General features: G+C 36.8%; 1 protein-coding gene across 2 annotated transcripts in view; it reads right to left on the bottom strand.

Annotated features, from left to right (window-relative positions):
* The window catches only part of LOC109842791 (la-related protein 1A), a 15,086-nt gene extending 3,598 nt beyond the window's left edge, over positions 1-11,488 (bottom strand). Inside the window, exons 1-11 of one of the 2 annotated variants that reach the window (XM_020411675.1) lie at positions 11,058-11,488; positions 7,467-8,034; positions 7,098-7,257; positions 6,747-6,837; positions 6,376-6,447; positions 5,592-6,238; positions 5,174-5,243; positions 2,061-2,165; positions 687-1,006; positions 458-601; positions 246-309 (exon numbers count right to left, since the gene is read on the bottom strand). In XM_020411675.1, the coding sequence (XP_020267264.1) occupies positions 246-309; positions 458-601; positions 687-1,006; positions 2,061-2,165; positions 5,174-5,243; positions 5,592-6,238; positions 6,376-6,447; positions 6,747-6,837; positions 7,098-7,257; positions 7,467-8,034; positions 11,058-11,300 (2,484 nt within the window). In that variant the 5' untranslated portion in view covers positions 11,301-11,488. Of the gene's footprint in view, positions 1-245; positions 310-457; positions 602-686; positions 1,007-2,060; positions 2,166-5,173; positions 5,244-5,591; positions 6,239-6,375; positions 6,448-6,746; positions 6,838-7,097; positions 7,258-7,466; positions 8,053-11,057 lie in introns of both variants that reach the window. The other variant, XM_020411674.1, reaches the window with a different exon arrangement.

Genomic DNA, 11,912 nt, shown 5'->3' on the forward strand with positions numbered 1-11,912 from the left:
ATTGTCTTGGCAGAAATAAACACACTAATCACCATATACTTAAAGTAGGAAAGAAATAAAGAATAGAGAAGGAGATGATCCCAACAAATGATGTTGAAGCTAGATAGCTCAGAAGCAATTGTTCCTTATAACAGTGAGTCAGTGACCACCAAAATTGGTTTAAAGTTGGAGGTCTAGAATGTTTGACATACACTAGCTGCTACAAGAAAGAATGTTTTTGATCTGTCCTTAGAATTATGTCATACCTCGCTGCAGCCGATTCCTAATTTCTTCCGGTCATTAAGACACCTCTTATGGAATTTATGATACCTACATCAAGTAAGTAACAACAAAATACAATTAAATTTTATGCAGAGTGAAAGAGGAAGAGGGTCAACTATAATAAAAATATTGTGAGTGGGTGTGGGCACACTGTGTGTGTGTGAGAGAGAGAGAAGAAGAAGAGGAGGAGCTGTACTTCTGCTGCTTAAACTTGTTTTCTTCCAGAAGCGTGTGGCTAGGATGCTGAAATGGTGGGAAAGATTTTGGTATAGATCCCACAGGTGGACTGCTCCCAGAAGGAAATCCGTGAGGAGATGCGCTCAACTTTGATAGTGAGGAGCTAAAAATTAAGACTTTTAAAATGTCTTTAGGATAAATAACTAAAAACAGCAGCTGCGTAATCTTAAACAAAACAAAGAACGCACCTGCAATTCTCAGGTGGTGTTGAACCAAAAAAGAAGCCAACTGGTGGACTTTCTGATACAATTCCATGATGGCTGTAGTTGCTGTTATTGTGGTTCCTAGAGTTACTATGAAAAAAGCGTTGTTTATTTGAAGAATGTAACCTATGATTGCCTTTGTTTTGCCGCCTCGAATTGCAAGCATGAGAAGATTCTGCAGTTCCACCTAAGTTCACATGCAACGTATGACTTGGAGATGAATTTTCGTGGGTTGAGTGCTTAGAACATCGTTTTATTTCAGTCGCTGAGTTATGCCTTTGACGGCTAGAGCGCTCGGTATGCAGCTGGTAGATACATGATTATTAGTATGGTTCCAGAAACCAATATAGTGAAACAGTAAAAATATTACTTGAGAAGTGAGAAAGAAAGAAAGCATGCAACTACACATCATGTAATCACTGAGCAAAAGCTTGAATTTTTATTGTTTCAAGAATAATCTCAAGGGTTTTTCAACAATGCATGTATTGTTTGTGTGCATGTGAATAAAGAAGAGACTCACATATACACTTGAAGAGATGTAAAACAGTGGACTATGATAATAGAAACTTCCTTCTTTTCAAAAACAGAAAGCAAACTATTTTAATTAAAAAAATATGGTCACAAATCTAATTGCATCAGACAGTCAAATAACAAAATTCAAGTTCAAAGTTAAGTCTTAAAAATTGCAAAAGAAGGTAATAAAGAAAAAATAAAACACCAGAGCCAGATAGAGCGAAGGACTTCCTTGAATCAACTAATTATTAGTTCCTCTTACTTTGGTCTCTCAGGTCGCCAATTTTGGTGATCTAGAACGAAAATAGACCATTGATCAGTATGTACAAAACTAATCATTAAATGACAGTTTCAGTGGTTGGCTATCACAAAGAACACCATAATACAAACTTCTAACGGATATCAACTACACCTTTGTTTGTATTCTCTCTTTCTTTCTTTCTTATCTTTTTCCCCCTTTCTGGTCATAGATGCAACTGTTATCATCCCAAATGGTCAACTCCCTCTATTAGAAACTCCTGTTGACCTTTTAATTGTGTTGCATATTCTTTGGGTTCATTAGCAATCCTCCTTGAATACAAGACACCTTCAAGCATTGTCTCAATCTACAACTGTGAAGGACATAAATGTAATACATTTTCCACAGTTGAGGCAAGTAATTGTATGACTGCGTATGAAAAATAAAATAAATGTAATCATCATTTAAAGAGGCGAGCACGTTTCAGAAGTTGATGGAATGTATTTACTCTTTTATTTCAAATGGCTCACGTGCTTCAATAACTTCTAATCCTGCATTCATATCAATGAGAAATCCCTTCCTAGAGAAATGAAGAAAAAAATCATTACCTGCTCGAAGAAATAGAGAGCCTCATCGATGGCATCTGCTTGCTCATTTGAAATTGGCACTGTTTTCCCCAAGCTCGATTTATTATTTCCATCTATTCTTGATTCCTGGATATCATTTAATAGAATAAGACTTTAGTTTCATGAGCTCAAAAATAACAAGTTAGATTTTGTGCGAACCATGCCCTTAAGCTGTGTGATCCCTTGAGGAACATGACCCAAAAGCAATGATAAATGATGTCACTGGGTAAACATTTATTTCTAATGTTCACCCTATTTTAGCAATGACAACAGAGGGACACAACAATTGGATATAAATGAAAGCAATTATGAATCGGAAAGAAAGAGGTAGGAAGGTCTGAAAAATAAATCCAATATTATCTATAACAGTATAATATACAAGAAATTCAGACATTCATGTATAATGCTGTTCATTGCTCATTAAACCAATTATCAGAGTGAAAAAAAAATATGGGTCATGATTTGTATTGGATTTGCATTATGAAATTATAATAAGGTAATGGATCTAAAAAGGTTAGATAAAAGACAAAAGTAAAACAGAATTTAGTTGCATGTTAGATGAGAAAACATCCTATTTAATAACAAATACTAACTCTTTCAAAGAGGAACACAGGATGCGTGAGAGAAACGTGTATTATAGCCATATAAATCAATCGGGCGTTGCACAAAAAGCAGATGTCAAGAAGGCATACTGATCAGGTTGAACAGATATACAATAGAATATCACTTATTCATTAACTAGCATGAGATTTCCATCAGAAAAGAACTAGGATGAGTAAAAATATGAACAGGAACAAATATGTTCTATCCTCTGCAGCTTAGATATGACATGAATGACCTAAGGGCAAACCGCATTGAGTTTACACTCACTATGCACTCGTTGACTTGGCCTGAGCAGAATTCAATTCTCAGGCAGAAAGCATGGCGAGAACCTTTAGGAACTAAAAAATTATAATTATAATTGCTAGCATATCAAATATGTCTAGAATATCAAATATGTATAGCAAAAAAAGGAACTAATCGTTAGGTTATCAGACAAGGAATAACTTAGCGAACAAAATGGAACAATAATTTTAAGTTATCAGCAAGAGATAACTGTATAGCTCCATCGCCAGTAAAGTAGAAGGTACAGCTAGCTGGAAGAGCCTCTACGGCAGTCAAAAGAAACAGTTCCTCACCTACCAGTCGACCAATCAGCATTTGCAGTGCATTCATTAGATACATCTAGAATAAATAAGAACAAAGTCTACGAATTGTGCCTTGCCTCATTATTAGCTTATCCAGTGCATATATGCTCGCATGACAGGAGTCATTTATAAACGACATATGTTACAAAGGAGAAGTGGAGGTGCTAATGGGCCCAATATAGTTTTAGTCATCTTTAAAATAGTTGACAAGAAATCGAACTTTAGCATTCTTAAGGATGCGACAAAGAGGAGATATATAGGATGAGCCAAACTAGAAGATCCAAAAAGATAAATACAGAACACTCCCAAAAAAGAAAATTATAGAAAGATCATTATGTCTATAATGCAGAGTAATTATATTTCTCTCTATGAATGTTTATGACCAATAAGAGCAACTCAAATAGAAAACACGCTCCCCAAAAAATGTGTCGTGTGTGCGTGTCAGAGAGAGAGAGAGAGAGAGAGAGAGAGAGAGAGAGAGAGATGTATCCACCCCCGTTAATAACAAACTCATAGTTGATGACAAGAAATAATTAAACAATAGGGGAAGATTAGTTTTAATAACTTCAAAACAATACCTATAAGCACTTATGATAACTGAAAGTAAATAAAATGTGAACATGAGTAATAAGTTCCAAAAAGTACCTATAAGGATCTACAATAAGTTGATAACCCAATAAGTCAAGTGTGAACAACCAATTAATCACACCAAATGTCAATACAATAGTCAAAATTATCAAACAGAATGACATCATGACTCAGTAAATTCATAAATAATATCTAATAGTAATAAGTTGTAATCATACACAGGCGACAAGTAATAAAATGTGGGCCGATTTTCACATCCAAAATCTTGTCAAAGCCTGCCCACATGAGTGCTGCCTAAACGGTTTATCATGCCAAAAATGATCATAGACATGAAACCGGCTGCATACTGCTGCTCTACTATGGGACCAAGAGGTGCATGTCATTATCAAAATATCGCCGATAAATATGGAGACAACGTGACGTGGTTGATCTATTCACAACAGCTAGAGCCAATGAAGAAAAAGGTATGTCCAGTCAGAATGTTAAGGTGGCATACATTAAACAAGAATGTAGATAATTGATGCAGAGGATAAAAAAAATGCATTAGAAATGCATCTGCAACAAGTGAGAACATATCTGAATATGCAATACAGCCTATTAAATGTGACACCACAAAGAATTGCCATGACTGCAGGGCAGAAACAAAATTAAAACAGATTAAGCCAGCAAAAAAACAAACGTGTACACATGCACTCATGCACGCAGCAACGCACACACTCGTGGACAAGGTAGGTGAACCAGTGGTACGCAAGAACATGGTTGGAAATAAAGGAATATATTAATTTCATAAGCTAATGGGAGTCGGGCCTCATTCTTATATAATTGATGAATCAATAGATTAAAGAAAGTCATGAATCAAAAAATAAAAATAAAAAATGGTCATATATCACAAAAAATATGTATAAAAGTTGTTTGTTATTGCTGTTGGTTTGACAGGTGGATAAAAATTTGAGTGCTTCCAGTTAGAACCTAAGTGATAACCACTCTATAAGAATATTAAATAATTCACAAGTAATCAGCAAGAAGCCAGTAGCAGGAAGAAAGCTGTTTCAAAATTAAGGGATAAAACCATGTCATAGCAAGCCTCGTCTAAAAATTGTTAATATGCATATGAAATTATGAATGATTCCACCTAACAAAATTGTGAAATATCACTTATTATAAAAGTATAAATTCTTTTAAACAATAGCAAATTTCCACATCTTAAATCATATAATTAAATTTTCAGAACTTGTAGAACAATGATACAAGAATTATTTGAAAAGAGGAAAAAACGAGTAGACAAAGAAACAGCAAAGTGAAGGGTAATGATGAACATACCTGGGTAACAATAACAAGCCTCTGCACATCTTGGTCATTGACGTCCATCCTGTCATCCTCATCGTCAATGCTGCTTAAAGATTTCATTCAAGACAGCAAAGAACATCAGAGTGAAATCCACTGAGTAACTATACATGCTTTGTTAGAAAAGGCATAAGGCTTTCCTAGTACTACAAAGAATGTAGTTGTATCAAACATTAAGAAAAATGCTGACAATATAATCCTCATAAGGCTAATTTACAAAAAGACACAGAAGAGAGGCATTTGAACGAACAAAGTTAGTTTTACTAATGTGCATGAAGCATAATAATCACAGAAGATAAGCATGAGATAATAACTACAGATCATGGTACGTAGTCTTTTTATTTCTTTTTTTCCCCTTTGGTTGGACAACAAAAAGGAGTTGATGAAAAATTACCTTCTGTTTAATGTAGAATGGTATTTCTCAGTTGTTGCGTGTTCAAGCTCCTCATCAAACGAAAATGTACTTGGATCGCCTGTGAAGCTAGGGCAGTTATCTTCGAAACCATTCAAGAGTCCTCCAAGGTTTGATGAAGTCCCACATCCATCTGATATCATCTTTAAGTTCTCAAGTTTAGGACTGTCAGGACTAGAAAGACGTGCTTTCCGATGCAGACTTTCAAAGGTTCGATTATTATCTGAACCACTGTTCCCAATGGCAGAAATGTTGCCACCTGAAACATTCTCTACCAAAGAGTTGCATCCAATATTTAGGTCACTCTTTGCAAATGGTTCAGATGCAAATTTACTGCACTTGTCCTCACTTTCCCCATTGCATGTTAGGGGTTCATCAGCAGATAAGATCTTGTTAGCCATTTCACACTCCAAGTGACTCTTAGCATCCCCTCTAGAAGCATTGCTAGCTGATGGATTGGTTGCTTTAAGACCATTACTGTCACGAGGAACAGAAATGCTGCTCTCGTCGATAACCTCAGTACTCTTTCCACTGCTAGAAACTTGGTCGTGTGTCGGCTGAGAATTTGCATAATGACCAGACATTAGGGTCCACTTTGACCAATCATTACGTCTCCGTATTTTGTCACCCTAAACAAACAAAAAAGGAATGACAAGATAGAAGAGAAAAGGGTGCCATTTTCAAGGAAAATAAATATCACTGGATGGCTTCAAACTAACAAGAAAACTGGAGGATGAAATAAAACAAAAAAAGAGCGAGAAACAACCTGCACTTCTATGGAATTAGAGCTCTGCAACGCTTCCAGAATAAGAGGTATATTGGTTGTCATTTTCTTTACCTGAAGAATGGAAAAAAATATTAAAATGACCAATAATATTCAAAGACGTTATAATATGCATATACTGGGATAGTCCAAGGAATTTGAAGCTCGGTCTTCATTGTACTTTTAGGAATTTGGCACCAATCCACTGATTGTTGAAACTTGGTCAAGACTTATATGATTCACATCCAAACCCCATTTACAGTGGGAAAAGGATTAATGATGGTAATGACGATGTTCATGATTACATATCCACTTACAATGAAGAAATCATGAACATAAAACTGTGAAGAGAGTGGTATCATGATAAAATATACCCTATTAAAATCTGCAATTTTATTTATGGAAACCCATCCTTGCTCATCTAGCAACTGCAGCAAGTAATGGTCCTTCTGGAGATTTTCATCACTGCAAAGGAAGGATAGTTTATGTTATGAATAATTTTACATGGAAAAAATACAACAATATTACAATATGTCTATCTGTCATTCACTAAGAAGCAAAAATTTAATGGTGCTCATGCTAACAGAAAATATTTTCTTTTTCATAAGACGTTTAAATGGCACAAAACCCAGTGTTCAGAAAAAGTCCATCCTGACTCGACTTTTCTGTACATTCATATGCCTTGAACAAAAAACACTTCATATGTAAATATAAGATATACACACCTGAAATAGTACTCAATCTGATTTACAATATTAGCTCTCAAAGCAAGTGTTTCTTGTGTTGGAAGAGGATAAGGACGGTGCGGATGCAAAACAAAGCGAGGAGGGCCCCTCATCATTTCCGGGGGTGGAGGGGCAGAAGCATAATACATAGGAGCAGGACCTGCAAAGTTTAGATATCAGCATTTCTGTCATGCTAATTATAACATAAGGAAGAATGCATAATACGGTTGTCGCTACAATATTGCATGCACACAGGTGACAGCACCAAGAGATGCACGCACGTAGAGACACGGGACGCGAAGTAAAGGGGAGAAATACAATAATATTATAATAACAACAGAAAAAGACCATGCAGGTTTGAGAGAATACCAGGGAAGCCAGGCCTACTCATATATCCTGGAGCCGGACCAAGCAACTGTGGAGTTGGCCTAATGATATGTCCAGGGGTCATACCAGGTGGCATATCCATATTATCCCTTGGACGGAATGCTTGTTGATGACGCCATGTCTGATTAGGATGAGGGCCAGCTTCATGCCCATTATGTGGTCTATTACCATGGTGACTGGTATAGGGATGCCAATTATTTAAACCCCCTCGTGGCGGTCGGAAATTTCTATCACCATTTAATCCACCTGCTTGACCAGTAGGGATAAGAGCTGGCATCAGAGTTTCACCAGACTTCATGATGTGGGGTTCAGTAGTAAATGGTGCCGGGTAACCAAACTCATGAACCATAAAAGGTGGTGGTGGAGGTACAGCAGCATACAACATTGGTGGGCCTGGCTGTTGATGATAAGTCAAAGGAACAGGGAATGGTGGCATGCCATTTATAGGGGGGTTACGCTTTGGACCAGGTCTATGAGAATGCTGGTAACGCTGCTTGTTGGCAGGGTTGCCATTTCCAGGTACATCACCTTTGCGCAGACCAGCTGATCCCTGTAAAAAGATGTGCTCCTGTTAGATATAAAAACAGTTAACGAAGATTACCTAGCAAGATATGCTGATATGGCAAATAAACACAGAATTAGCTAGAAAATCAAAACTTTTCACAATAGAACAAAGAATAGTGGAGATCGTGAGGTAAAGATTACTTCATTAAGAATGTCACTATATCCGCTGAAAATGCTTCAAAACGGAAATTCATGGTAGCCAGTTCTTGATATTTTTGTTAAGTTAGTCTTCTCATTTTTACCTATTACAGACTTTCTATAGCAGATATGGAAAACAACCAAAATGTATGATATTCTTTCTTTGTACAAGTTTGACAGATACAATTGCCCTCCCCCCATCACCACCACCCAACCTAATGCAGAGAAAACTGATATGAACAGAAGAAGCTGATAAAAGAATTAAGGGATTCTTCTGTAGCACAAACATTATGGAGCAAAAGGGCAGACCTTGCTCTTCATAAGTACCTTTGAAAATAAAAGAAAAGTAAAAAAGGTAAATATTAAACACAGAACTGACACCCTGTACTTATATTGGACAAACATGCTAGAGAACTAGAACCACTCACCCTTAACCACTAGCTAGTAGCTAGAGGAGGGAGGGAACCCAAATCTGTACACCCATAACAAACTTAGAGTCAATGTAGGATTAGCTCTGACAAACCACAATGTTTTCACAGGGCAACGCCCATACAGCCCAGCGTTCACTAGCCTAATCCCAGCCAAACATTTCAATACCAACATCACCACTTTAGCTTTGCACTACTTATAGTACTTAATAAGCCAAGCAATGTAGGACTAATCCAAATCTTATTAGTCTCTCAAGTTAGAACTTGATATTGTTTGGATTTGTGTCACATTAGATTTTAGACTAAATATTGTAGAATATTGCTGAAGACAGCTTCATTTGTTTTGCTATTGATAACAATTTGGCAGAAAATTAACTACAGTGATTGCTGCTATATTCATCTAGTTTAATCTTTACTTTTGTAGTTTCCCTTCGTGTTGATATTTGCTAATGCAGGGTTAAAAGGATGTTTCATTTGTTAAAAAAAATGCAAAGTGCTACCCAACAAAAAAGGCCATGTATGTGGCGGTTACAACCATCAGTTTGATGATTTGATGAAAACAGCTGAACATTTCGTCTTACCGTTTTGGGGTATCTTAGAATTTCATTCCCAATAAAAATCCCAAATTTTCTTCTTCTCTCAAGTTAGTTGTGGTTTAACGTTCCACCATGGTGAAAGGAAGAGAAAAGCATCACAATCTCCACCGCCGCTTGACATAGAAACTTATTTAAAAAAAACTGCCAAAAGAAGTTATTATTCATCCAATTCACCTACCCATTCCCAAAAACCAAACGTTTAAATTTCTGACTCATAACAAAAAAGTTTGTAAGGGCAGGGTACCTGTGCTGCTAATATATGTTTCTAAACTTTGGTTTACTCAGAACTCTGTAACCTAAATATTGAGAAAATATTCAATACAACCACATAAAGATAAAATTCAATGTCTAAATTGTCATCAAATCCAGATTTTCTTGGACTCCCCCACCCCACTCCCCTAGCTCACTTCATATCCAATAAATAATCGTAACCTCTGCCTGACAATCCACATATCCAACAATTGGTTGACTCAGAACTCCATGGACTAAGAAAGAAATTTTTCTTACCGTAGAGTCAATGTTACAGAAGGCGCTAGGCAGACTAGACGTTTAAGCAAGCGCCTAGCGCCTAGACCCTTGGGCGTGCGCCCAGGCGTTTAATTATTTTTAAATTATTTAATTATAATAATTAATAAAAATATGTATTAAATTCATATAATTTTTTTTAAAAATATAGCAATTTTAGTTCCACAATAAATCATGCATACTTAGATACTAAATAGCCAAAATAATAATTAACAATGCTAGAGCCTAAGATGTTTTTTTTATTTTTAATTACAATAATTGATAGTGAATGTCAATTGTTATAGAAAGCTTAGATGTCGGACTGGTGTCTAGGCGGATTTTTTTCTTCATTTAATTTGTGGTCGGTGAGGTTTTGCTGAAGGTCGGAGGACGTAGTGAAGGTGTTCATATTTGGAGGTTAATGGAATTTGGAGGACGTGTAGGCTATAACACAAAATCATAACCAAGACCTACAGGGTGCAATCCACGTAAGCAGACAATGCTCACCTAAACGCTCATAAAATCTAGATGGGCAGCCTAAATACCGCCTAGGCGCTAGTTAGGCGGCCTAGGTACCGCCTAGGTCTAGGCGTACGCCTAAGCGGACTAGGCGGAGGTTTTTTAAAACAGTGCGTAGAGTTAATTGAAACAAGTTGAAACAAATGAAAATGTAGCCTTTCTTCATATGTAATAATTGAAACAATTGAAAACTTTAATGGACTACAGTAAATCTAAATAAGTTCTTCGTATTACATTGTTTTCGGGAATTTGTATTAATAGATGATCATAGGGTCACTCAAATGCCAAATTCTCATAAAAAAGTAAACCTTTTCTGACCCCTCTCCCTTCTTCTCATAAAAAAGTAAACCTTTTCTGACCCCTCTCCCTTCTTCTTACTTTACTTCATATCTAATAAATCGAACTCTCCGCTAGACTAAAAACAATTTTATAAAGTTTGACACACTTACACCTTTTCATGGAACTGATGAAACGACCAAAGTTGAAGTTAAATGCCCAAATTCCCATCAGATCTATTCTTTACTGACCACCGGCCACTTCCCCTTAGTGTACTTCACACTAAAAACAGTTTAAGAAAAGTTTTGCCGCATTCACATCTTTCCTGTGAATTCGCATTATTTTGCATTATTAGATGACCACGTAATTAAAGGCCAATGCCCAACTTCTCATCAGAACTAGTCTTTTTCGATGGCCTCGCTTCCCCTTAATTAATTTAACAAGAAACACTCTATAGACTAAAACCAATTTAATAAAGTTGGCAAATTTGCATCTTTTTTTGGAATTCACACGCAATCAAGCAAAAGGTAAACAATCCAAAGCATCACCTTCACTGGAGGCGGCGCCGGCACGGCTGCCGGAACTGCATTGATCGGAGGCGGGATCGCGGTCTTCTTCGAAGCGCTCTCTACCGTTCCCTTTGTCTTCGCATCGGCAAGCGCCGGCCAAGATTCCGACCCCATCACAGGCCGGTTCTCCTCCTCCGCCACCGTCTCCGGCGGCGATGGGGTCTTCTTCCACGGGGACATCGTCTTCTTCCTCTCCTCGATCTCAACGGAATCGCTCGCCATCGCCCCCTCGATTAGCTCCAAATCTACTGAAGAGAACTGGAATCTAGCGGGAGTGAGCGCATCTAGGGAATGGATTCGGTTCGATCGTGGGAGATTCGGTGTGAGATTCGAAATTTCTCTTTTAGGGTTTTTAAGATGAAGGCGGGATTAGGGTTTTTGGAGGCTATGTGGAGGGTGACGGCGCGTGTTGGTCGAAGGAAAAGGGTAATATAGGAAAATAGAGCGATAAATAAATATCATTTTACTGTTTATGCTATTTTCTATGATTTTAGCTTAGATTATACTAGTGTGCATCCTATGCAAAACATGACCCATTTTTTATTTTTGCTACAGTAATTTTGTTTTTTTAAATGATATAGTAATATTTTTTAATTGCTCTGGCATCACGTTTGTGCTACAGTAATAATATTATAGTAACATCTTTAAACGCTACGGTTCTCATCTATTCTAAAATAATAATGTTACAGTAATTCGTTGTAGCATGAATAGCAAATCTTTGGATCCTCCAATTATTATAAAGGAATAGATTCTGAGAACTTAGGCAAGCTTGATATTATTTTTTATTTTTTATTTTTTTGAGTTTTTAATTATTTTTTGGAAAATTTGCTTCAA

Source organism: Asparagus officinalis, chromosome 5 (genome assembly GCF_001876935.1).
Source record: "Asparagus officinalis chromosome 5, Aspof.V1, whole genome shotgun sequence".
NCBI lineage: Eukaryota > Viridiplantae > Streptophyta > Magnoliopsida > Asparagales > Asparagaceae > Asparagus > Asparagus officinalis.